At 41.0% G+C, this 26,617-nt stretch overlaps 1 protein-coding gene across 3 annotated transcripts; it reads left to right on the forward strand.

Moving 5' to 3' along the window:
- Positions 1–258: 258 nt before the first annotated feature.
- On the forward strand, positions 259–26,429 carry LOC111835657 (interferon-induced protein 44-like). Of its 3 annotated transcripts, none has more exons than XM_072706772.1 (7): positions 259–337; positions 8,074–8,146; positions 13,802–13,997; positions 23,956–24,108; positions 24,398–24,569; positions 25,087–25,187; positions 25,891–26,429. In XM_072706772.1, exons 2-7 carry the CDS (start codon positions 8,097–8,099, stop codon positions 26,077–26,079), a joined length of 861 nt encoding a protein of 286 aa, XP_072562873.1. In that variant the 5' UTR covers positions 259–337; positions 8,074–8,096; the 3' UTR covers positions 26,080–26,429. The 3 variants fall into 3 exon arrangements, with proteins under 3 accessions (XP_072562873.1, XP_072562875.1, XP_072562872.1); XM_072706771.1 differs by lacking the exon at positions 259–337 and adding an exon at positions 1,161–1,255; XM_072706774.1 differs by lacking the exon at positions 13,802–13,997.
- Positions 26,430–26,617: the final 188 nt, after the last annotated feature.

Here is a 26,617-nt window from a genome sequence, read left to right on the forward strand (position 1 = left end):
ACCTGGAAACCGGTCGCCAAAAGGTAAAAAACGGGTATTCACCACACTGTGGGGCAAGTTTTTTTTCTCTCTTTTTTAATTTTGAGGTTTTTTGTGTGGAACTGTTCGTTTCTGTCGAATCATGTTATACCCAGGGAACTCCTGCAGATGTGTAGACGGGTTTTAAAATCTGTATGAATTTATTATAGCAATTATGTAACTGGGAAATTCCCAACGTACTTTCATTTTACATTTAACCACCGTTACCCGTGTGACTAGCCTACTGTACAGTATATAAAGCGCGTTTGAACGTACACTTTCACATTCATAACTGTCTGTCGAAGGTCGTCTGGAAAAGGTGAGTTTTTCATGCATGTTCCAATACCGTGAAAAATGTTAGAAACCCCATAAATCGTTCATTTATTGGTTTTGTGAAAGTCTTTGGCTGGAATTGAGAGTTACTGACCTTCTGCGGGGATCTTCCTGGGGAACTCATGTAGATGAAGAAAGATATCAGCAGCTGTCTTACAATAATAACTTATTCTTATTCTAACTTATTCTATAATCAGAATCTTTTTTATTCGCCAAGTACAGAGAAGTACAAGGAATTTCTTTTGGCGCGGGTGGTATCATGACATAAACAGAGCACACATACAAATAAACATATAAAAGTAAAGATACAAGGTTTTTTTTTACAGGAGATGCGCAATGCTGCGTCAAGCATGTGGACAATATACAGTAAATAAAGAAATAAATAATAGATAATGGATGGATGCACTGTATTTCCGTTAAGTTAACGGAAAATGTGCTGGTAATTTTCTGCCAGTATATTTTCTGTTTTTTAACGGATTTCTTTTTACAGTGTGTAATGTGCAAAGAGCTTAGGTACAGTGCAGATGAGTTCAATTAGTTAAAATATGATAATGAAAGCTTCAACGGTGCGCTGTTCCATTTTGACAGTTTTTCATGGGTCCTTATTTAGAAGGGCGATGACCTGGGGGAAGAAGCTGTTCAGGTGACGATATGTCCTTGTGCTCAAGGCTCTTATTCTTTGCTTTCGCTGGGATGGAAGATGCTGGAAAAGGGAGTGGTGAGGATGCAGAGGGTCAGACATTTTTTTTGCTCTGGTCTTCATCCGAGATGAGTACAGTGCTTCAAGAGAGAGGAGCTTTGAGAGGATCGTTTTACTTTTACTGTGGGACTGTGTATTTTTACTTTTGTAAAAATATTTATAATTTTCTGTATAACTGCAGCTTTCGAGTGTAGTTTGGAAAAGGTAAGTTTGTCCAATAGCTATATGTAGACCTATATTTCAATAGCGTACGGAATGTAGGCTAGTAAACCACATAATTTGTTAATTTTGTGATTCTATGAAAAGTTAACATGAACGATCGTTTTTAAGATGCTTGGGTGGGACTGGGAGTTTCCATTGGTCTCAAACCATATCATTGCATCTATTACGAATCCGCGTGTTCCTGAGCATGAGTGTAGTGGCAAAGACCGGGGAAGCAGGAGCAGTGGTCGACGAATCGGAGAACGAGGGATTTATTGCACTCAGGAAGACAAGACGTGAGACTTCACAACGTTAATGACTGGACCTGGGAAACATACTTAACACACCCGAAACACAAAGAAGTGTACATGATGCCCATGCAAGAACGGTTGTGGAATGTATAAAAAAATTATTGTAGATATATGTCTTTATTAAATCTCTTCGGAGGTCGAATATCTGAAAAAAGATATAGAGATACAGAACGTTGTTTTAGCGGTACCTTTCAGTGATTGATAAACTTGTTTGTGATGGTTTCTAACAGTCACATATCTATGCATAAAATTACAGTACTTAATTGATACATAAATTATTACGTAACTCCTATTTAAGTGTTATATTCTCCATTCTTTCTTTCTTATATCGCATCCATTCACAATGTGGCTATTGCATGTATGCCCATTGCGATGCTGCGATATACATCACCCGCCCCGCCCACCGGCTCCCTCCCCCGCCGCTGGGACAAAATCAATGCTCAATGTCAAACATCCTCCTACGCCGATGAGGCCTTTAATCAGTGTTCGTAGGAATCATATAACTGTTAAATACAAAACATCGACCTGCTTATATATTACCCTGTGAAGTAGTGAAAATGACGTTGGCGATCGATTATGCTGGAACCCACTTAGGCTAATGAAATGTAAATGTTTAACTCCAAAGCCACTTTCATGATAAGGCGTAACTGCCTTTATGTTTAAATTATAGCAAAGCATTTTAAATCAACAACTGTACAGTAACCCTGAAATAAGAATAGCTGCAATATTAAGTCTTCACAAAGGGTGTGGTCACTGTTATCCGTGTAACTAGGTCTACATTAAATGCTATGAACTCCTACTTTCACTTTCACAATTGTCTGTAAGACTGCAGCTTTAAAGGGTCGTTTGAAAAAAGTAAGTCTGTCCAAGAAATATAGGCTATGTACAGCCGCGGAAAATATTAAGAAAACGGTATGGAAGCATACCTATTGTACTTCATACCACAAGCCATCAAAACTCTGAACGCACACTAATACCGGGACTGGCTCTACCTCTAAACTGCATATACAAATACTACCTCTAAACTGCAACTGCACTTTACTTACTGTCCACTGTTACTGCCGCATTATGCATCCATTTCAGCATTGTTAATTCTACAACTATAAATCTCAACCTTCTGTCACTGTGAATTTAGTGCTACAGCTGACCAGTGCAATATAATAATCTTGTGCAAAATCAGTCATTAAGGTTTACACCCCTCCACTGTTACAAATTGGAATTGTGTGCTGTGTATTTATCATCCTGTCTATTTGTTGTTTGTATTGTATTGTCTTTGATTCTGTTACTGCACTTTGTGGTGTCTAATTATGTTGGGGTAAATCCTGCTAACTGCCTTGTGCAACTGCACAAATCATATGCAGTTTATCTCCTCGCTACTGCAAAACCTCTGCACTTTTTATTTACTGCTTATTTGCACGCCCTGTTACTGTGATGTTAAGTGTACTATATGTCACTATATGTTACACCGGGGCCATGAAGAAACGTTGTTTCATCACTCTTTGTATATGTTATGGAAGGCACACGGAAGCAGGAGAAGGGAGCCGTGGATATGGACAAAGGACTTTATTGCGGGGTAACACACTTCAGAACACATGTAACGTTAATGACAGGACTAGGGAAACGTACTGGAACGCGGACTGAAATACACTGAACTAACAACAGCAACAGGAAACAGCTGGTGGACACGGGGAATTCACACGAGGTTAAGGAGGGGGCGTGGGCGACGAGAGGGCAGGACGAACGGAGCATGACAGTATACAGTAGGTATGAAGCTGCTGATGACAATAAAGTAACCTTGAACTTTGAACCTTAAGCTAACCTCAACAAATAAAATGCCATCTAGCAACAATCACCACCACCAGATTACTATATTATACTATATTCTAGATAAAAACTCAAAGTAAAAAGAATATCACATACAGTACTCAACTTTTCCTTTGAAAAAATCATACAAAAGTATAGATTCTTTTTAATTATTCATTTCAAAAGCATCACAATTGTGGCTTTTAGCTGTGCACATTGTGGGCAAGAGGACATGTAGTCCTCCACATCGCGGTGCACCCGCGGCCACCAGTATTTACGGGAAACCAGCCGATACGTTCCCTCCTGTCCCGGGTGTCCCGAACAAGGAGAAGTATATACCCATCAGATAACTGGTACGCGGAAGGCGTCGGGAACGTATACCTTACCAGGGGGGGTTCCGGACGGCATCCCATGTTGGTCGTTGATCGCCCGAATTGATTCTTCTAAGGACCAGACGATAGGAGCGAGGAAACAGGTAGGGGCCAGTATCGGGGTCGCAGAGTCCTCGGTTCTGGGCAGATCATGCAACCTGGACAAGGCGTCAGCTTTTGTGTTCTTCTTACCCTGTAGATATGTCACTTTAAAATCAAAACGAGAAAAGAACATCGCCCATCGTGCCTGACGGGGACCTAATCGCTTAGTGGTTTGTAAGTACTCCAGGTTTCGGTGATCCGTTAAGACCATGAAAGGGTACGCAGCCCCTTCCAGCCAATGCCGCCACTCCTCCAAAGCCAGTTTAATGGCCAATAATTCTCTATTCCCCACGTCGTAATTTCTCTCCGCTGGACTTAGCTTCTTCGAAAAGTATGCTATGGGGTGACGGCGACCCGTTACCTTGTCTCGCTGAATGAGTACCGCTCCGACTCCGGCGTCGGAAGCGTCCACTTCTACCTCGAAGGGAACCTCCGGATCAGGCTGTCGAAGCACCAGGGCCGAGCAGAACGTTTGTTTCAGATCAGCGAAGGCCGTGGTCACTTCAGGTGTCCAGTGGATAGGGGTTCGCGACCCGCGGGTGAGGCTGGTTAGAGGAGCCGCCACCTGACTGAAATTGCGACTAAACCTCTTATAGAAGTTAGCGAATCCCAAAAACCTCTGAAGTTCCTTGACTGTGCGGGGCGTTGGCCAGTCACGCACCGCGGTCACCTTCTGCTCGTCCATCGCCACTGCTCCTGGTTGGATGAGACTTCAGGGAGGTTTTATAAAACTCACATTTTTCTCCTTTGACGTACAAATCGTTCTCTCTTAATCTATAAAGCACCTTTCGTACATGTTCAACATGCTGCTCATAGGAATTAGAATAAATGAGGATATCATCAATGTACACTATTACACGACAATGTAACATATCCCTGAACACCTCATACATGAATGATTGAAAAATGGACGGGCTGTTTGCCAAACCATAAGGCATAACCTGGTACTCGTATTGACCAGAGCTAGTTACAAAGGACGTCTTCCACTCATCCCCTTTCCAAATACGGATAAGGTCCGGTTTAGTGAATATTGACGTGGATCGAAGCTGTTCAAGTGCAGCAGGTATCAGAGGTAGGGGTTCTCGATGCTTCACTGTTATGGCATTTATTGCTCGATAATCTACACATGGCCGAATCCCTCCGTTCTTCTTCTTGATAAAAAAAAAAACCTGGAAGTTACGGGTGATGTGGAGGGTCGAATAATCCCCCTTTGTAATCCTTCACGAACATACGTGTTCATAGCATCTTCCTCTGCTCGGGCCAAAGCGAACTGTCGGGACTTGGGCAGGGGTGCCCCCTCTAGGAAATCGATGGAACAGTCACAACTTCTGTGAGAGGGTAATCGGAAAGACTTGGCACGGCTAAATACGTCTAGCAGGTCCCCGTATTCCGGTGGCACTACGGACAGGTTTTCGGGTTCTGGACTTTCTACACAGGTTACGTTACAGGGCAGAGCCAAACATTTAATGAAACATCTGTCCGACCATGCGGACAGTTCCACCACGGGATCCACGGGATTGTGCAAGCGGAGCCAGGGGAGGCCGAGGATCAGGGGATCCCGAGAGTAAGGAAGGACTAAAAGAGAAATGGTTTCGCGATGCAACAACCCCACCTGCAGCACCACTGGGCAGGTGTGGTGCGTAACCTGCTTGGCGTGGAGAGGCTGTCCGTGCACTCCCAACACCGTTATTAGGGTGGTCAGTCGCTCGGTTCGCAGGTGCAACCGACGAGCGAAGGTCTGGTCGATGAAGTTCCCGGCTGCACCGGAATCTAGAAAGGCATATGCAGCCTCCGCTTCGAGGCCCCACCGTAAAACAAAAGGGACAGTCATTCGTTTCTGGGTTATGTCAAGGGAAACCAATATGCCCACCTGTGCAGTGTCCTTTGGTAGCGGTGGTCGGACGGGACAGTTTTGGAGGACGTGCTGTGGCTCCCCACAATACAAACAGAGGCGTTGTTCATATCAGCGTTGTCTCTCCGCAGATGTCAGAGGCTGACGCCCCAGTTGCATCGGTTCCGCAGGAGATAAGGTACTTGGGACTCGGTGTGCAGTCTTCTCTGATCTGGCCCGGCGACGGCTCTGCTCTCTGACCGTGTTGTCCAGGGTTACCGAGAGTCGGACATACTCTTCGAAGGAGCGAGCCCCTCCGCGTGCTGTCATCTCGTCCCTCAGTTCTGGGTTTAGAGCTCTTCCGTAGAGGATCTTTAGACAGTCATCGGGCCACCGGAGTCCAGCGGCGATGGTCCTGAACTCCAAGGAGAACTCTGCAGCGGGTTTATTCCCCTGCGGTATATCGCACAGGCGTTCTCCGAGGCTCCGGCCGACTGCGGGGTGGTCGAACACCTCCCTGAATGCCTCCTGAAACTCTCGGTCGCACAACAGGAGGGGGCTGTCGTCGGTCCACAGGGCCGTCGCCCATTCACGTGCTCGCCCTGTTAGTAGGGAGATCACGAACCGGACTCGGGAGGACGCCGAGCGAAACCTGTCAGGATGTTCATCTATATATAGACCGCACTGCATTAAAAATGAGCGGCACTGATCAGGATTGCCATCGTACTTTTCTGGCAAGGCCACTGGTATAGGGAGAGATGCTGAGGCTCGCGGAGGGGAGTCAGGTAGGACGCTCTGGGCGGCTCTCCCCTCCAGAAGCTGAGAGACCAGTGCGGTCAACTGGTCTACCTGCCGTTGGAGTGCTGACGGGTTCTCCGCTGGGTCCATCATTATACGGCGAAGTATTCTGTCACGATCAGGCAGGACACCAGAGTCGGGACCCAGAATGCGGGAAACACCCGGTTTATTCGGACACCGACAAACACCAAATCCAAAGGGCAGCACTGTAGACGTAGTCGGGGACGGAGCAGAAGGGTCGTAAGCCAAGGGGATCAGTCCTACACGTTCACACCGGACACGGGGCAGGGCAGGACAGGAGGCAGGATGACAGGAGGTCTGGGACGGGCAGGCGGGACAGGCAAGGAGGACAGGGCAGGCAGGATACGCGGGGCAGGAGAAAGAGACAATAGACGATCAAACGCTCAGCAAGGCACATCTAAACAATGGCAACAATACTTTGCAAAGTCTGCTGGTCCAGGACCATCCTTTTAACTAAAAGGGGCGGTTCCCTTCCGGGTTGCGTCCGCTGTGGGGCGTGATCCAGGTCCCGATGTGACAAATACCCTTTACTCAATACTGACCTATATACCAAATAAACATTCTCAAATCATGTCATTCCTAGGGAACTCATGAAGATGTGCACTAGAATTATAATAACTTATTCTAGTAATAATGTAACTGCTAAATCCCAAACAAACTTTGGCCTATAGTTTACCTTTAATACTGTTGTCTATGTGACTGTAAATACCCAGAAAGCAAAGTCCTATTGAAACAACACTGATTAGACATCAGACAAAATCATTGAAACAATAGTGATCTTCAATATTGTTTTAACATCGATCTTGCTCAGTGGCGCACTCAGGCTGTTTGGAGAGCAGGGGTGAAAAAATACAAAGGGCACCTATTGCATGACATGTGCCCCCCTACCTCACCCCAACATGGGTAGAATAGTATGATATGTTTACTGGAGTTGTCCCTGATTTACATTGTTCAAGTAATGTTTTGTGGACTACAGAGGCGACCTAGATATCACATTTTCATATACATAGGAACATCTCAAAGGTATGTTATTCATTTACTCTTATCGCAAGTGCAGGAAGCTTAGGGGTCTCTTAGCGATCATTATCTTCACTGGAAGAGCAGTGTCTTCCTAGAGATCTTTCTCTTCATTACAGGCGCACTTCATACCTGCACCCTTTTTAATTGGATGGGTACCCATCGGGCCGCTTATACCATTGTATGGGCACCTTATAGGGCACTGTATCGCATTCTCTCCACTAGAAGGGCACTCATTAAGGCACTTCACATTTTCTTGCTCTATAGGGCACATCTCCTCACATGATGGAGGCTAAATCATGTGAAGGCCAGCCATTAGCGGAATTTTTACCACTCAAAAGGGCACTTATCAGTGCTTCTTCAGCCAAAGGGGTACCGGCCACCAGTGATCATGCTCATTGTCAAGGCCATCTATTCAACTTTGGAAACCTGATCATGTCCAACATAAATACTTTTGCCAGGGACTGGCTGACCAGGCTGTTTCATTGCTGTGGATTAAAGGGTCTGCTAAATAAATACACGCAAATGCTTTCAAACAGATAATGAAAACAGTGTTTTATTGAACAGGTCTGCAAATTGAAGTCTAGAAAATGGGAACTTGGTACAGTAAACCATGGAGGAATGTCGAGTGGGAAGAAAGGTATGGAGCATGTATTATTAATTTATTTTCACCAGCATCATTTTTATACTTTTAATGCATATACAATATTTTTAAATTATACACGAGTTCTATAGCCCCTTTTTGTCACACATGCACAAATTAAAACAGCTCAGGTAAAGACACTATGCCCATGATCAGAGGATCACTGGTTCACAGGCACGTGCACACATAGAGATCAAAGGGGGCTTGAGCACCTGCCCTTTTTATTCCTGGAGAGAAAGTGCCCTTTTTTCTGGGGTGCTTGTTTTTTTTTTTTTTTTGAAAAATAATATATATTCCTGTTTGCGCACAGCTTCCCTGTCAAACAAATATATTTATTGAAGAATAGTATATCTAAATATCAGGTCAGGAGTTCTGAAGCGAACATCCCCCCCCCCCCACCCCCGTGCAGCGGCGCACATCATATACACACACCTGCAGGCAGCAGCAGCCCCTCCCAGCAGTGTTTTTCTTGGCTTGTGCTGAGGTGAGTGGAGCTGGTGATGAACAAAAGATTAAACTACCAGCAGGGCTGGACTGGGACAAAAAAAGGGCCCTGGCATTTTTGCTCAGACCGGCCCACCACAATCGGTCGGACACAACCAACAAGTACACCATCCTTGCGTGTACTTTCTGGCTCTGAGCCACTGACTGCATCTGACACAAGAAACAGAGGGGGAGGGGTGGAGCCTGTTAAGAGATGATTAGGCCAGCCCAGTGTCAGTATGATAAATGAACCAATGGGCCGCTGTCCCTGTTTTATGGGCCGGTCGTTGGCCAATTAAAAAAAAAAAAAAAAAAAAATCATATTATATCGACCAGTCCCCAAGTGCGTCGGCCCACCGGGCATTTGCCCGGTATGCTAGATTACCAGTCCAGCCCTGACTACCAGTGCCTCGAATAAGGCTCGAATTTACTGCTGATTAGCCAAAGACAAAAATATAGTTAACCTGTGTTTTGCTAGCATGCATGCCTCATGAGCTACTAGACTAGCTAATGTGTAAGGGATAATCGCTATATATTATCCCGCTTATTACATGGCTACCTACCAAATAAATAATTATTTTGACACAAAATATTAAAAGGGAGTTTATTGATTTAAGCCCGATTGTATTGCTTCCGCTAAAGAAAATAGTACACTCCGTCTCTACGGTTAGAATCCTGTGAGTCTATAGCAACGCTCTGTTTTTCATGTTCTGTTATACTCCGCACAGCGGTCTTTTATCAAGAAATAACAGACCACATTCTACATTGGAATTCAACCAAGCCATCATGTAATAAAATAAGTTAGTAATAAGCTTACTAAATAAGCTTAATAAAGTTACTATTAAGCATATATCATAGCATAAATTGGTGAATTTAGAAGAAATCTACAGATGCAAACAGATGGAGGATAGATACACTCTAAAAAATGTAGTAAATCTGAGTAACTGCATCTGGTACATTAACCAGAAGGTTGCCTCTGTAAGGGAGGAAGGAGAGACAACCAGGGAATGGAAGTAACAGATTTTATTTTGAAGTAGAAGACCTTTTTTTGTAATAATTTTATTAAGTTGCTGTATTTTTGTATTTTTTCAATCATTTTTGCAGTGATTTTTTTCAGTAAAGTTAACAAAATACCAGCAACAACCCTCTTCAGTTTAGCGTGAATATTTGTGTTGATTTAAAAGTGTTATGTGTTCTGATAACACCAAAATAATTAAAATGATGTAGTGCCTTGTGCAAAAAATAAACAAATTATTAGTAAAACACACCCCTCTGCTTGATGCAGTTATTTTGGTTATTCTAATCTAAATATATACTTCAAACTAGTAGCATAGAAAATGTTTTCAAAACATGCACATTGTGGAATGGGTTCCTTTGCTGCTCTGTAAACCTAGTGAATACTAAGGAGACCATGGTTTCTGTGTGAACTGATTATTTTGTAGACATCTTTTGAAAATTAAACAATTCCATGAGTTTGAGGAAGATAAAATTAACTTTTTAAATTATTTTTTTAAAAAGGAAGTCAGTGTTGCGTTAATATATATACTTTTTTGTTTAAAAAAGAAAAAAAATACGTAATTATGAGAGTGCCCTTTATTTCACTTGAGCCCCTGCCCCTCAAAATGTCTGTGCACGTCCCTGCTGGTTCAAATCCTGTGGCTGCAGTATTGGAAAAAAGCACCCAATTTTTATCCATCCATCAACTTTGTGCTGCTCATCCAGGTGCAGGTCATGGGGGCAGCAACCTGAGCAGAGATGCCCAGACCTCCCTCTATCCAGCCCCTTTGGGGGGATACCAAAGCATTCCCAGATATAATACATATAATCTCTCCAGCATGTCCTGGGTCTGCCCTGGGATCTCCTCCCGCTCTTCCCAGGGAGCCGTCCAGAAGGCATCCTAGCCAGATGTCCAAACCACCTCAGCTGGTCCCTTTTGATGTGTAGAAGCAGCAGCTCTACTTTGAGCTCGTTCTGAATGTCTGAGCTCCTCACCTTATCTCTAAGACTGAGCCCAGACACTGCGAAGGAAACTCATTTCCGCTGCTGGTATCTATGATCTCATTCTTTCAGAAGCTACCCAAAAGCTCGTGACCATAGGTAAGGGTAGGAACATTAATCGACTGATAAATCGATTCGCTTTCTGGCTCAGCTCATTCAAGACAGACCGGTACAGCATCCGCATAACTGCTGATTCTCTAACAATCCACCTGTCAATCTCCAGCTCCAATCCTCCCTCACTCGTGAACAGGACCCTGAGACATAAACTCTAACGCTTGAGGCAGTAACTCTTCCCTACCCTGGAGGGGGCAATCCACCCTTTTCTGGTTGAAAACCACGACTTCAGAGGTGCTGATAATTATCTTGGTTGTTTCATATTCAATTTTCATACAGATAAAAGTACACTGTAAAAAAAAAATGTTCAGCCAACTCAAAAATTCAAGGCAACATGCTGCAATACATTTTTGAGTTAAGCTAGCCAACTCAATTACAGAAGATTAACAAACCTATAGACAGAGGTTCAGCTAACTTTGACTTCATAGTTAAGGCAACACTGTAATACAAGTTAGATTAACTTAGGTATAAAGTTTCAATAAACTTGGATTGTTAAATTGTCAACACTATTTTGCAAGTTCGATTAACATAGGTACAGAGGTTTAGTCAACTTTGTTTGAGGAGTCAAATTAAATACCTCCTGAGACCCAAGGAAAAAAATGTCCTTCAATTGTAGGTTATTTGTCTTTGGAGGAAATGACATCTTACAATTTAGATTTTTTCAAATTTATTCTTATTTTAATTTCACAGCATGTCCTCTTTAGTGCACAAGAATAAATACGTTTCCCAACATCAGTGAAAAAATAAATGCAAAAATACAATGTCCACTACAATGGACATAAATTAATAGGTTGGGTCTCAGGAGATTAAATAAACCTGCCTTGTTTAGGTGACATTTTAAGAGTTAATGTTTTCATTAACTTTTTTAAATAGCAAGATTCAAGTGTAATATTTCAAGTTGCCTTGTTTAGAGTAATAAAAAACTTATATTACCATTAGAACCCACTGAAAAAAGTTTCACAAGTTTCACGTAGGACTGATATATAATTTTCTGTAATGTGTTCAACTTAAATTTTTTAGCTGCCCCATTTTAATATGCGCACAAGAAATCATGAGGATCAGAAAAGCCATCCCAGATTTACCCACCATCATGGGAAAGACTCTGACCAAAAAGGACCTTAGAGCTTTTTTTTTTTTTTTTTTTTTTTTCCCCCTCCCCCCTTATATTGAAGTTTTGCTTGCTCAGTTCTGACTGATCTTGGAGATTAGAGAACTGTGGTCTTGGTGGTTTTGTAGCATGTTGACATCAAGACAGATGAAAAACTCTAAGAGATGTACTGGGTGTGTCTCCAGAGTGATATGTATTTGATTGCAGGTCCCACCCTTCGATGGTTAACATATTTGGAAAGGTTTCAGGACAGTTTCTGTGCAGCTCGTGGTACCACCCACTTCCCTTTAGACCAATGGTGCTGGATGTATATTTGCATAGTATGATACAGTACTGTCTTTGACTTAAGATTTTTTTTAATCCACCCTGATTGTGATAAATAGGGCAAGAGAACAAAAACCACATAAATGGCTTGAGTCTGCTTGCCAGTGACTAGTTCAGATGGAGTATCTTCTGTGGTTTAGAGAAAATTATATGGAAAATGACTTGCTTTGCTTTTATTCACAGCCAAGATTCCAGGAAATGCATCCAGACCATATGTGCCTCCATAATTGACATACTTTGAAAGAATGTACTGCAAAGCATCAGTTCTTAGACCACTTAGTATACATCAATAGCTAGCACATGTGGCAAAGACTAATATCAGTGCCATACCATCCTCAATCGTGGTGGGTTTCTAAAAATTAAGCTTAATGAGAATCTGAATATTAAATGAGCAAAATGATTTCATTGGTTTTCCAATCCGAGTTGTGGTCTAAAGACAAAAGGTACTGTTTCTGGCCACTGTATCTTGTTTATAGCTATTTATACAAGGATGCAACAATGTGTTGTAATAAAGTAGACTGTTGCAGTAAACTGCCTTTTGGGTTATTTAGTTCTTTCAAATTATATTTATTAGTTGAGAATGAGCAGTTTTATTGGTTTTAAGTGCAAAAATCTAATGTATTAGATTGACTACTTTAAGTTGAACTGACTTGAAAAAATTATATTAAGCAAACTTGAAAAAAGTTTGAAAAAATGAAGTAATATTTTAAGTTGATCCAATGTTTCCTTTTTAGCCTATAGGTTCTAATGGTAATACGTTTTTAGTACTCTAAACAAGGCAACTTGAAATATTACAGTTGAATCTTGCTTTTAACTCTTAAGTCAAAGTTAGCTGAACCTCTGTCTATAGGTTTGTTGAACTTTTGTAACTGAGTTGACTTAACTCAAAAATGTATTGCAGCATGTTGCCTTGAATTTTTGAGTTGGCTGAACATTTTTTTTTTTTACAGTGTACGAAAAAGTACAGATACCACAACAAAATGTTACTCAATTAAGTAAAACTCATCCAGTAAAATACTACAAGTAAAATTACAAAAAAATACCTGGTTTTAAAAATATTTAAGTGAAAAATACTATACATTGAGATTTATTGTTCTTACAAGATGCAACCTATTCTTTTAAATTCACCCAAGACAGGTTTGAATATAGCATTTTAAGTTACAGTGCAGTACAATAGGAAAACTGAATCACAAGAGGGTAAGCGGATGTTTTCTTTTTATTTAAAAATGGCTGTGAAACTTGTTGAGCTTGCTGGCATAGATAGTGGAATGATGATTTAACTCTGTGCTAAACAAAAGATCAATCTAGACGCCAGATTTATTAATGAATTTAAAACCCTCTTTCTCCACAATGGAAAATGGCTGATCGTCCAATGCAATCATCACCATTATTTCAGTATTACCTCTAGCGCTGATAATTATGAATACTGATAAAGTTTAAACAACAGATAGCAATTAAAATATTGCTCAAGAATTGTGAGAGAAAATCGTGATCTCAATTCAGAGTGAAAAAATTGTGATTTTACCTAGGATTGTGGAAGCCTACTCAGGTGTGCTGCATGCAATTGATTTTTAACATTTTTTTTAAGTGAGTAATGATGGTGTTATGTCAAATGTATCTTTTAGTACAAGATACCGTCTCAAGGAGTTTGTAAAAGAATACAGGCCCACTATTAAGTCAATACCTCAGGCTCGGATTCTTCTGGTTGGTGATGTTGGTGCTGGAAAATCAAGCTTCTTCAACTCCATCAACTCTATCTTCAGTGGCTGTATAACAGGCCAAGCCAATGCAGGACCCAATGACACCAACCTGATCCTGAAGGTAATGTGACCACCTAAATCTTCCTGTTATGAGGCCTCTATCACAAAACTGGTTCAATGAGGTCAGGCTTCGAAGATAAGTTTCATTTTGACTAAACCAAACGCAAAGATAATCAGTATCATGATGGTGACTATCAGTGAACTGTATCAAGCCAGGTTCTTAATGAAATCAAGATTATTGCCTGAGTACATGCAGCTACTGTATACTTCAGGTATACTATGCAGCTATACTTCAGGTATACTAAGAACATAAGAACATAAGAACCATACAAACGAGAGGAGGCCATTCGGCCCATCGAGCTCGCTTGGGGAGAACTTAACTAATAGCTCAGAGTTGTTAAAATCTTATCTAGCTCTGATTTAAAGGAACCCAAGGATTCAGCTTGCACTACATTATCAGGAAGACTATTCCATACTCTGACTACACGCTGTGTAAAGAAGTGCTTCCTTAAATCCAGTTTGAAATGTTCTCCTGCTAATTTCCACCTATGGCCACGAGTTCTTGTATTTGAACTAATGCTGAAGTAACTATTCGGTTGAACAGCATCCAAACCTGTTAGAATCTTATAGACCTGGATCATGTCCCCCCTCAGTCTCCTTTGCTTGAGGCTGAACAGATTTAGCTCAACTAACCTTTCCATGTATGACATTCCTCTAAGACCAGGAATCATTCTTGTGGCCCTACGCTGCACCTTTTCTAAGGCCGCAATGTCCTTTTTAAGATATGGTGACCAAACCTGCACACAATATTCTTGGTGTGGTCTCACCAAGGAATTGTATAATCTTAGCATTACCTCCCTTGACTTAAACTCCACACACCTGGAGATATACCCCAACATCCTATTGGCCTTTTTTATTGCTTCCCCGCACTGGCGAGAATGAGACATGGAAGCATCAACATACACACCAAGGTCTTTCTCATAATCAGCTACCTTTATTTCAGTAGGTCCCATAAAATACCTGTACTTTATATTTCTGCTCCCTACATGGAGTACCTTACATTTGTCTATGTTAAATTTCATCTGCCAGGTATCGGCCCAGTCACTAATTAAATTAAGATCCCGCTGTAGCTGCTGAGCCGCTAGTTCAGTATCTGCTACACCACCCACCTTGGTGTCATCTGCAAATTTCACCAGTTTGCTGTATATATTGGTGTCTATATCATTTATGTAAATTAGGAACAATAGTGGTCCTAAAATTGAACCCTGCGGTACCCCACTATGAACGCAGGCCCACTGTGATATTGTGCCTCTTATAACTACTCGCTGCTTCCTATCTGTTAACCAGTTATCAATCCAGGTCGCTACAGTTCATAAAATACCTGTCGCTTTGAGTTTAAGTAAGAGCCTCTTGTGGGGGACAACATCAAAAGCCTTTTGGAAATCTAAGTAGATGACATCATAGGCCTTCTTATCATCAACTTCCTGAGTAGCTTCCTCAAAAAACTCAAACAGATTTGTTAAACAGGATCTACCTCTCCAAAATCCATGCTGGCTATCCCTCAAAATGTTATTTGAGTTCAGGTAATCTACCATTTTCTCTTTGATTATAGCCTCCATAACTTTACCAGTTATACAAGTTAGACTGATTGGCCTATAGTTTGACAAATTACTTCTATCCCCTTTTTTGAAAATGAGCGTTATGTTGGCATTAGGGCTGGGCGATATTATATCGCTATTATACCGCGCATGCGCAATACTCACTAGGGCTTCAGATGACAGGGCAATAGAGTCTGGCTGCAGATCCACTGAGACTCACGTCCACTGAGACGCAGGAAGTGACATCACGTCCACTGACACGCAGGAAGTGACATCACTAATCCACTGAGACGCAGCCATAGATATCTTCTATGATACATTCTACTTTTAGTTCATTTAAAAATGGTTCGCAGTTATCACTTGTTTGTATGCATACACAGTCGTCCCTCCATCGCGGTTTTTTGTCTATTGACTAAAAAGTTGATCGAGACAATGAAAATGATACATCGCTACGCATCGGAAGCATATTTGCTCTTCGTAATTAGATGTATAATAATAACAATTATAACGTCTAATATTTATCTTCTATTATTTTTTCTAATATTTTGGGTAATACGAGTGTAATTTTCATGACCTACCTGTCCGATCCTCTTGTGTGCCACGCCCCCTTATTAACCACATATGCAACCCTGATTGTGACCAGTTGTTTTCTGTCAATTTGATTCTGTTTCTGTCAGTGTCTATAACCCCAGGTCTGTCGTTGACGTTTTGATGTTACATGTTCCTGTCCCGCATTTGGAGTGATTCCAAATAAACCCTTCAATCCTGACTCCTCGTGTCCCCGTTCCTGCTTCCCTGTCCAGCAGTCATAAACTATTGGTGACTAAAGGATGTTATTCCACGTCTAGAGGGCTCTAATAATGTTAAAAACCGTATTTAAAAGGTCGTAAACAGGTTTCCAATGCTCTAACTACGAAAATATTCGATTTCTAAAGAATCCTATTTCGCGGATTTCGCCTATTGCGGGTTATTTTTAGAACGTAACTCCCGCGATTAACGAGGGACCACTGTATTACTAAATCATAGATTATTTTAAAAATTGTTTGTGCTTATCACATTTGAATTATACATTTATAAAAGTAGTTTGTACTTATAATTAAGAATTGCATAACTTATAATTTGATAAGTACACAATTTTATTAAATTTTATCACCTGTAGTCCTGATTGTGACTGTCAATGGTGACCAGATTTTTTCCCCCCTCAGAGTATTATATTGAAGCCTTAAAGACTGCAGAATTATGCTTCTCGCAGAGCTTTTCTCCATACTTCTGTTATTCGAAGATAATGTACGTCCTACATAAATAAATCACTATACATAGATAATTTGGCAAACATTTTATTTGTAGTGTATTGATGTATAAATTTGAACAAACGTGCAAAAAAAAACAAAAAACAGTATATGGAACGGAATAAAATAAGGAAAAATTTGTATTATGTAAACATGGCATGAATTTTAAGACCCATCCCATCAACGCAATTAGAGAGTAAGGTTTCCATGTCCTCCCTATTATTAAAAATAAACATGAATGGGTCATTCCTGTTGCCACTTTGACCCTCCAGGACCTCCCTGAGTGCTTCCTGCTGATCCTCAGCCTCCATCTGGAGAACAGCAGGTTCGGTCACCTCTCCACTGGAGAGTGATTCTTGCAAATCCAGCACACAGCACTGCAGAGGTCCCTCATGACGCGCGACTCCTATATGACATTGGAAGTGAATATCAGGGGTTAGGGTTAGTTAATCAGGTGCAGCTGGTAGTCAACAGGAAAACCACCTGAGAAAAATGAGGGACATACACACACACACACACACCTCACTATTACACTGGGTACAGCAGTCAGTTACAGCTTGCCCACCAGGTCTGAGAACAGCAGGAGTGCTCACCCTCGAGAGAGGCTCCAAGTTCGCTTTCAGCAGGTGTGAAGCTTCCTCAGTCTTCCTCTGTCCATGTCTGAGTAGTACAAGTACACATCACACACACTACCAAGACTTAATGTTTCAATATCTCAATGTATCATCAATGGTGTCATTAATACCCATATACGCAAAACCTATCCATTAGCTGAATGCACTACCACTGAAGAATTAATGGAATATTACCTTAAAAATAACAAAAATATAATATTTAGCCTCCCTGCTGGGCTTTACCCAGTATTCTATATCTGACAGAAACCTCCTTCACTGCAGAGAAAGTGCACTTGATTCTGCATCTGAATGCATCTCAATGTACAACACGATGCTTTCCATACATACTTTTCCAAACCACTGTTCATCAGAGTTAGGCACCACCATTTTCTTATCCATGGCATGTTAGACTGAATATAAAAATACAATAACCATGCATTCAGAATGTTAGGACACCTTTTTCTCTTATAGATAACTATGCAACATTCTACAGCGTCGCAAAGAATACCTTCTTAATGACGTGCTTACAGCAGTAAAGTGGAATGGTTCCCCCAAGGCCATGCAGAGTGCATACTGACAAAATGGAGGGGAGGGGGGATAAAAACTTCAATTGAAATTACATCACAAGTGTTACACCCGACAATTCAAGGTAGTCCTTCTTACAGTCCACAGATCCAATCTGTTTCGGAACATCCTGCAAAATACAATGCATGATACTAAGGACAGTTGTTTCCAATAGAAATGTAGCAATAGAAAATGCTGAAATCCACTTTACCATGTTTTTCAGTAGCTTCCAGTCTCCTGTGGCAATTTGGTTTGCCAGTTTGCTACAATTAGAAATTTGGAATTGTCAGCGGCATTATGACTACAGCTTATCATGCAAGCAAGATTAAAACTTTATGCAAGAATTAATGGACACACGGAACACCTTCTGTCACATGCACATGCGTACACACACACAGTCCTGGTCTGCAACCGCAGAAAAATGTTCCACATTGACTTAACAATGGTAGTACACCAAGTTTCTCTGGTATTGTGTTGGTCCAATTATTCACTGTTTATGAATGGCATGAACCAATGTGGAACATTTAGTATCAATATGGCAAAGGAAGCGAACACTGATGCGCAACTGCGCAGGAACTTTGCAGTTGAACAACCTGTATAAATCGACATAAAGGCCATCTCCAAACCCATGAAGGTTTGTCGAGTCAAAAAAGCGGATGAATGATTCATTTATTATGCGACTCATTCATTATGAATTCTGTTGAAGGAATTTAATAAATGAATACATCGTCAGTTTGGCAGACTTTTTACAACACAACTTACAAAAAGTAGCGGGTCTTTAATAAAGAGATCAAAACATACAGACAAAGCATGAAATGGTACAACACAAATGGGTACCAAGGAATGCTATATGTTAGTTAGATCTAGTTAAATAAACACTGTTCTGAGAACATATCTACTTCATTCACCAGAGTTTAGGAAAATCTACATAGGTCAATATGATTTTACAAACCAAAAATTTCTACAGATGACATACCTTGGAATGAAATTCCGGTCTTTGCGTGTGAATGTAAATGCTCCTGAGCTCGCAGTAACGTTGTCGGTTTAAACATCGTTACTGGGCACAAAAGGCAATGGAAACTATTGTAGGTTAGCACATCTTGCTAACTGAGGCACGGCATTCCTTCGCCAAATTGACCTGTGCATCTGTTGGTCAAAATGAAAAACAAAACTCTGTGAGAACGATTGTGTATGCATTTATGGCCTTTTGAAGGAGTGTGATTACTTGAATACAATTCAGCAACACAGCGATTTGAGTCAGGCTAACTTACATTTACTTTATATATGCATTTGAGTGGCATGAAAACACCATTCAACTGATCAGAGTAATCCGCACATGAAAATAAGTTAAACTATTAAGTAAAAGTAGCAACAACCTAAGCACGGACTGTGTTTTATAGCAGCCAAACAATAGCGAACAAAAAAACAATTCCAACCGTTCTAAACAATAACTAACAAAAACCACTCCACTTCTAAACATAGCAAACAAAGTTCCCATCCTTCCTGAATAACTAATAACTGAACATATTTAAACAATTAAAACTGAACTTACCGTTCTACTTTCCTTCGCCAATGTCTTGCTAAACAATGGACGCGCTGCTAATCATAATGCTCGCATAACTTTATGCGTGACGTCATTTCCGGGCGCTCAGTGGATTTCCTGCGTCTCAGTGGACGTGAGCCTCAGGCCCAATCCCAAACCGGTCCCTACACACTCCGCCTCACCACTCCGCCTTCGTTTGGGCGTTCCCGAGACCCGTCGCCATGTTGAAGTGTGTCTCAAAGCAGCAAGGGCTAAGGGGGAGTGGTCGATTATGCCCTCCTTTAGCGAGTCGGCAACGATGGTGGCTCGCGCGATTTCACTACCACTTCCATATCCCATAATTCCTAGCGCACAGGAAACAGAACAGCGCGATAATTTAATAATTGGATTCTAACAGCACAGTGAAATACACATAGAAAGTCTATGTTACATGTTATAATTCATCGCTGCAGAAAAAAAATTAGGAAAGCAGTTATTTATAGCTGGTCAGTACAGGTAGATTTTATCGTGATCCGATTACGAGAGATTTTGTGTACTTTTCAAACTAGAAACCGCGCGAAGAAACATTCGTACGCAAACTCGATCAACATCACACCAGCAATAACAATTTATGTTTCATATTTGCCTGTTTTTTCCTCTACATATCTGGATCTGGTATTTGGTACAGAAGTAATGCGTAATGTTTTATGCGTGTAAACTAAGTTAGCTATGGTAGAAATTGTACAATCGTCAATATGACACATGTACATACTTAAAATTGCTCAGTGCAATAAGACGACGTAGCCGTCGTCTTCTCGCATTAGATAAACTGTGCTTTTTTAAAATAACTGATATGTCATTAAAGAAAATACAATACAGCTTCTTGATGGATCCATTTCGTCAAATCACTACGTAATGCATTTCCTCTTTCCGGTAATGAAGACTGTAAAAAGGCGCTGCGAGGGCAAGTCTGTCTCAAATCTTTCTTGTGACAATTTCCTTCAGTTTAAGTGTATAGGGCGTGTTGTGAGGGTGACTCGGCGGGAGTGTGACTCGAAATGAAGGCGGAGTGTCGAGGGTATAGTTTGGGATTGGGCCTCAGTGTCTGCAGCCAGACCCTTCTCGACCCTTCTCCAACATTTGGCAGTGCGCCAGCTTTTCTGTGCTATACGGACATTTATTTACGCCCACAATTTAAGCAGCTTAGTATGGCTAAATTATTAATGAGGCTTTGTATCAGAGCATGTGAGCGCAGTGGAGCAGTGAGAATGTCCGCTCCTCGCGACGAGGCTGTTGGCTCCGCCCGCTTCTCCGCTCTAATTCGCACTAAGCCGCTCCGCTCAACACCGCTCCTCACTCCACTAAAATTTCCTCCCGCTCCAGTCAAATCACTCCACGCTCGCTCCAATTTAAAAGAGGGACAAATAATCTGCATGCCTAACAAATGTCACCTTAAACCAAAGCCTTATATCATAAAGAAATATGAGCAACGGCAACATTGCCACTCAGAAAATATTTATTTTTAAGCAACATATAAGCAACAACGGACAGGTTTGGCAATGGCATTCCACACAAAAATAGGCTTAAAAATAAAGGAATCAGTGGTCTTAATAGCCTAAAGAATATACAGGCTAAGCATCCACGTTTTAAATTCCTCAATTTTTTTCTGTTGATGCTGCTGCTGCGTCTCTATAAAATAAAATTTCACTGACAGCGTTGCGTGAGATTTAAACAGTCGTATTAGACCTACTTTGAATAACAAAACGAATTTATTTGATTACCAATATTTTCTTTATAGGCTTTTATATTTTAATTTACTTTATAGACTTGATATGCTACAACCATATAAAACTTGCTCACGTTTTGCTTGCTTCCGCCTGTTCGCGTACACTGTAAAAAAAATCTATTGTAAAATGTCAGTCAAAAGTCTGGCAGGTCCTGAAGACCAATAGTGCTGATGTATATTTGCATAGCATGACAGGGTACTGCCTTTGTTTAACCTTTTACCATGATGGTGTTGAATAGGGCAACAGTATAAATTCCCCAGCCACGCAGCAGTATCATTTTTGCCAGAACAGTGTATTCTCGTAGCATTTTGTTTGATGGCAGTTCTAAAAATAGATTCAAATAGATTTTTCTGCTGTAATTTTGCGGCGCTTTTTAAGTAGCTAACTATTTTAGGCACTTATGCTGTACAGCAAAAGACCAGTGAGTGTATGTGTAGTGTTAGACTTACCCCTGCTCCCATTTGTTTAAATTTCCAGAACAGGCTGGACGAAGATTAACATCACACGCAAAACAGAGTAGGATTACTCCTGGTGTTCACCAGCAATTTGTCACATTGCATGTATTTAACACAGAAGCAAACAAATCTCACACATACTATAGTCACTATACTGACCACCTAGCATACATCGACTAAAGTGTAGGCAAAGGCCTGGATTCATAATGCTAAAACGTGATAGAGACTAATATCCATGACATACCATCCTAGAACACGGTGTGTTCTAAAATTTAAGCCCAATAAAAATATGAATATTAAATGAGCATAATAATTTGATTTGTTCTTCTATCCCAAGTCGTGGTCTAAAAGCTATAAGGCCACCACCCATTATATGTGCTTTAGGGAAAATGCACTCCTTTAGCCACTAGGGGAGCTCTCACCTTCTCTGAGCCCTGCTAAATAATTATATTATGCATTCTAACAAGTTTTATTATCTGTGTCAATAAGCACTGCTGTTACACTAACACTCCTGCTGAGAGGCTAGTTTGATTGCCAGTCGTGGCCTTGTCATTAGGAACACATGACAATTTGCACAGTGCTGTTTCACAGTGGATTCCCACTGGTTTTCCCCAAGACTGGTACTGTACCATACATTTTATTCAGTTTCATACCAAAGGCAATTGCGAAAGGGCTCATTTGGTTTACTCTTATACTGGTACAAGAATACTATTTTATATGTTAAAAAAAGCAAATAATGAAATTTGAAAACATTACTCCTCTAACTCAATCCCAAATTTAAGGCGCAAGCAAAGTAAGAGTCAGAAAGAAGAACCATGTCCAGCTTACAAGAACACAGTGGGCTGGTCTTCAGAAAAATCAAAGCTAAACATGTAAAGTTTACATAACAAGCGACAAGGCTCTTTCTTATGATGGTGGGTTAATCAAACACAGTAGCTGGCTGCCCCAGACATAAGCCACCCATTATTTACCTGGGTGCCAACTATATGGGCTTGGAATCAGTGATCTAACACTCCATGGTGTCAACTGAACACTGTAAGAGCTACTAAAATTTAACACTATACAAAAACACTCATTGCAGTGTTAAATGTAACACTGATTTAGTGAGAATTATATAAACACCATGCAGTGTTAATTTAACACTGGCATATTTGCTGTGTATAGGTAAGATGCCATCAGGGCCCTGTGATTTATTTATTTTGAGCTTAGCTAGGCTTTGCAAAACATCAGCTTCAGTTATATATATATTAGTTATAGACGATGTTGGATTAGTAATAAGAACTGGTAAGTTACTAGTGTCCTCAGTACTTCAGTGCCGCTTATGAATTTTCTATGAATGCATAATGAATACATCATGAAGGTGCAGTTAATGTAAAGTGTTACTCAGTTTTCTACTGCAGCGATTTTTTCAGATAGCCATAGTCATGTTGTTGTGTATGTCCCACTTACACACACATTCAACCTTTGCCAAATCTAGTCTTAAATTAGACACAGATGCTTGTAATAGGAATTCAGTGTAGCCCCATCTTTTCACTTTGTCTCATTCTGAAATCTATTCCCAGTCAGACGTAACTAGCGTCACAACAGATATCAAGACACCAGTTCCACTATTGCATTACCCATTATAATTACTATCAATGCACGATTATAAAATGCATTACTAAAGGATAGCACAAAAAATAGTGCAACAGAACTGCATACATATCACGTCTAAGTGTTAGTTTCCTTTATAGTTTGCCCAAAATTTGGATGTAAATTGAAAAAGTACTAGAAAAAGTCTCCACACACACTGCTCATTCATGATAGCACCACACCAGACTCACGTGTGTCAAATAATGTGTGTGCAGCTGAGCAAATGTACAGTATTAGCAGTAACTAATGTGGTCTATATATGAATGAATGTTACATTCATATAGCACTTTCTAAAGAACATAAAGAACTTTACAGAACGAATGGGGAGCCACTTCAACCACCCCCACTGTGTAACCCCCACCTGCATGATGTGACAGCAGCCATTCTGTGTCAGTACACTCACCACACAGTAGCTAAGGTGGTGAAGGGGCAGAATACAGGGAGAGGGCTCAATTGGTTTACTCTTATACTGGTACAAGAATACTACTATAGGTAGTGCTATCGACTCCCACTGGAAAAGCTGTCAGAAGATGAATGACATCATGTGTCTTCTTACAGTATCACACTTATCGGGTGAGGGTGCGCCAAGGTGGACGGGCTCTCCCATTCCTCCTGGGTGACACTATGGGATTGGAAAAAAGAGCAAATGAAGGGGTGAGCGTTGAAGATATTGACAGCATCCTGAAGGGCTACATAAAAGATGGGTACCAGGTAAGAACTGTGTGTCTAACCAGGCCTCAAAAACACCTGCAGTATGAACACATGCAGGTCTGATCACTGTAATGGCTTACAGAAGTCACATGTTTATAATTTTTCTTCCCAAACTCTTTTCTGATGAAACCAAATGTCATTCACTGTTTTTTTGTTTGTTGTTTTAGCATTAATAATATACTGTTGTTACACAAATGTCATATGAAATGACTCGCTTAACATTTTGCTGGTGTTTCTCATGATATCAATGTCAGTGCCTGTCTGAGTGTACCTCATTTTGTTTGTCTAGTTTAACCCTACAAAACCATGGAGCCAAGATGGCGATCAATGTCACATTCCACCACTCCAGAAGAGGATCCACTGTGTGGTGTTTGTGGTAGACGCCTCAAAACTTCCACTTATGAAATCAGCCGAAGACAACAGTAAATTCATTCAAATCAGGAACAAAGCTAACCTGCTTGGTTAGTGACAGCCGTCGCGTATGTGATTTGAATGTGTTGTGTTGAACTCAACCTGCCTTTCCTGAAGCATGAGTAATACTAAATACTCATTCAGTAACATGAAAAATTAACCTTGAATAATGTATTTGGATATTCAGCATAAACCCAGAGAAATTCAGTTTTCTGGATTGGAAAATGGCAAACTGAATGTTTTCCGTACCTTTGGCATAAACAGTACTCATGTCATAACTGAAGGAGCTCCTGGATGCTCCTCCACACAGAGCTGCTCCATCTAGGAGAAACTTGAGGGCTTTCTGTCACATAGAGCCCATTTAAACGTTTTCGACTGAATACTGTGACATGAACATGATGTGGATTCAGGAAGGGCAAAGTGATGCTGGCAGGTGCTTCTGAGTAAGACAGACATCAGTGTGCTGAATGCTATGGGTTTGCTTAAGATATTCTGTCACCTAATGACAGCTTATTCCATAGAACATACAATATGTCACTAGTGAAACTTTTCTGTTGATGTTTTTAGATGTCCCTGTAATGGTTCTACTGACCAATGTGGACAAAGTGTGCCCACACGTGCAAAAGGACTTGAAGAATGTGTACTGGAGTAACTACTTAAAGGAGCAGGTGAGTTTCAGGGTGTATGGGGAGGATGGGGGTGCCGGAGGTAGTGCTACCGTTCGGCAACTGGAGGGTTGCAGGTTCGAACCCTGGTTTCTCCTGTCCCCATCAAAGTGTCCTTGAGCAAGACACTGAACCCCAAATTGCTCCCGGTGTGCAGGTTGGCACCTTGCATGGCAGCCTCTGCCCCTGGTGTATGAATGTGTGAATGGATGGGTGAATGTGAGGCATAAAATTGTAAAGCACTTTGGTACTCGTAAGAGTAGAAAAAAGTGCTATATAAATGCAGTCCATTTACCATTTAACGCTGGAATCGGTCCTGAAAGCTGCACTGACGTATCAGGACAGTATTGGTAGAAACCTGCAACAGGACTCTTGACTAGGAAATGGACCTGAATTTCTCCAGCAAATACATGCAGCACAATAAATGAGTGAAAGGTGCCCTGCGATGAGCTGGCATCCTGGCCTGGGTGTGTCCTTTCTCAGGTCCTCTGTTTCCTGGGATAGACTCAAAGATGGTTGGAAGACAAATCTGTGTCTGACGTTTCATTGCCTGCAAGAGCTTTAGAACTTTAATTGTACATCCACATTCAGCAGCATTTCAAAATTAGCTTATTGCAACCCTGTTTGACACTAATTTCTTCATACAGAAGCTGAAGAAAATGTATTTCATGAGGAATGTATATGTTAACTGCATGTCTCTCTGCAGATCTACAAAGCAAGTGACTTTCTGGGCATCCAAGTGTCAAATGTGTTTCCAGTGAAGAATTACTGCAGCGAGGTTGAGCTGGACATGCGCTGTGACATCCTGCTTCTCACCGCAATGCAGAAAATGCTACGCTTGTCTAATGATTTTTTTGCTAATTTTGAGGAAGACAGAGTGAGAGATGGATTTTAAATGGTCTTTTCACTCAGGCATATATGATGTGTGTATAAAGTTGGGTGTTTTTCCCTCCTTCCTAGGCTGGATGGAAAGGATTGTGTGTGGGACTCTTGAGACTCCCAAAGGGGGGAAATATATATATTTAGCACTTAGTTAATGTAAACTTTAGGACAACACTATAAATATGTAATCTACAAAATACTATATAACCATGTAACCTTTAGAGAATGTAGTCCAGTTATTGCTGCCTAATCTAGCCTCAGAGTTTCTCTATCTGTATCTTATTTTAGCCCTGGTTGTATGATATGTGCATTATTCAGCTCTGCAGCTTCTACATGTTGAATTCGCAAGTTGCCTGTAATATGTGGCCAGTTAAAACTTCCAAAGACTGCTACTGCTCATTATAATAAAACACCTGGTTTCTCACAATAGTTCTGGGTGTCTTGTCTGGGTCTTTATCACAGTGCCCTTGGCAGACTCCACCCCCTCTCACATGAGTATACAAAACACTGTGGAGGCCATTTTGCTATGATTGTACTTCCGGAAAATATGA

The sequence above is a fragment of the Paramormyrops kingsleyae genome, chromosome 24, assembly GCF_048594095.1.
Source record: "Paramormyrops kingsleyae isolate MSU_618 chromosome 24, PKINGS_0.4, whole genome shotgun sequence".
Classification (NCBI taxonomy): domain Eukaryota; kingdom Metazoa; phylum Chordata; class Actinopteri; order Osteoglossiformes; family Mormyridae; genus Paramormyrops; species Paramormyrops kingsleyae.

Bases quoted from the DNA above. Each gene is read 5' to 3' on its own strand.
- LOC111835657 (XM_072706772.1), top strand. From the start codon at position 8,097: ATGGGAACTTGGTACAGTAAACCATGGAGGAATGTCGAGTGGGAAGAA. The intron at 8,147-13,801 runs GTATGGAGCATG...TGTATCTTTTAG, and splicing joins AATGTCGAGTGGGAAGAAAG to TACAAGATACCGTCTCAAGG. The intron at 13,998-23,955 runs GTAATGTGACCA...GTCTTCTTACAG, and splicing joins ACACCAACCTGATCCTGAAG to TATCACACTTATCGGGTGAG.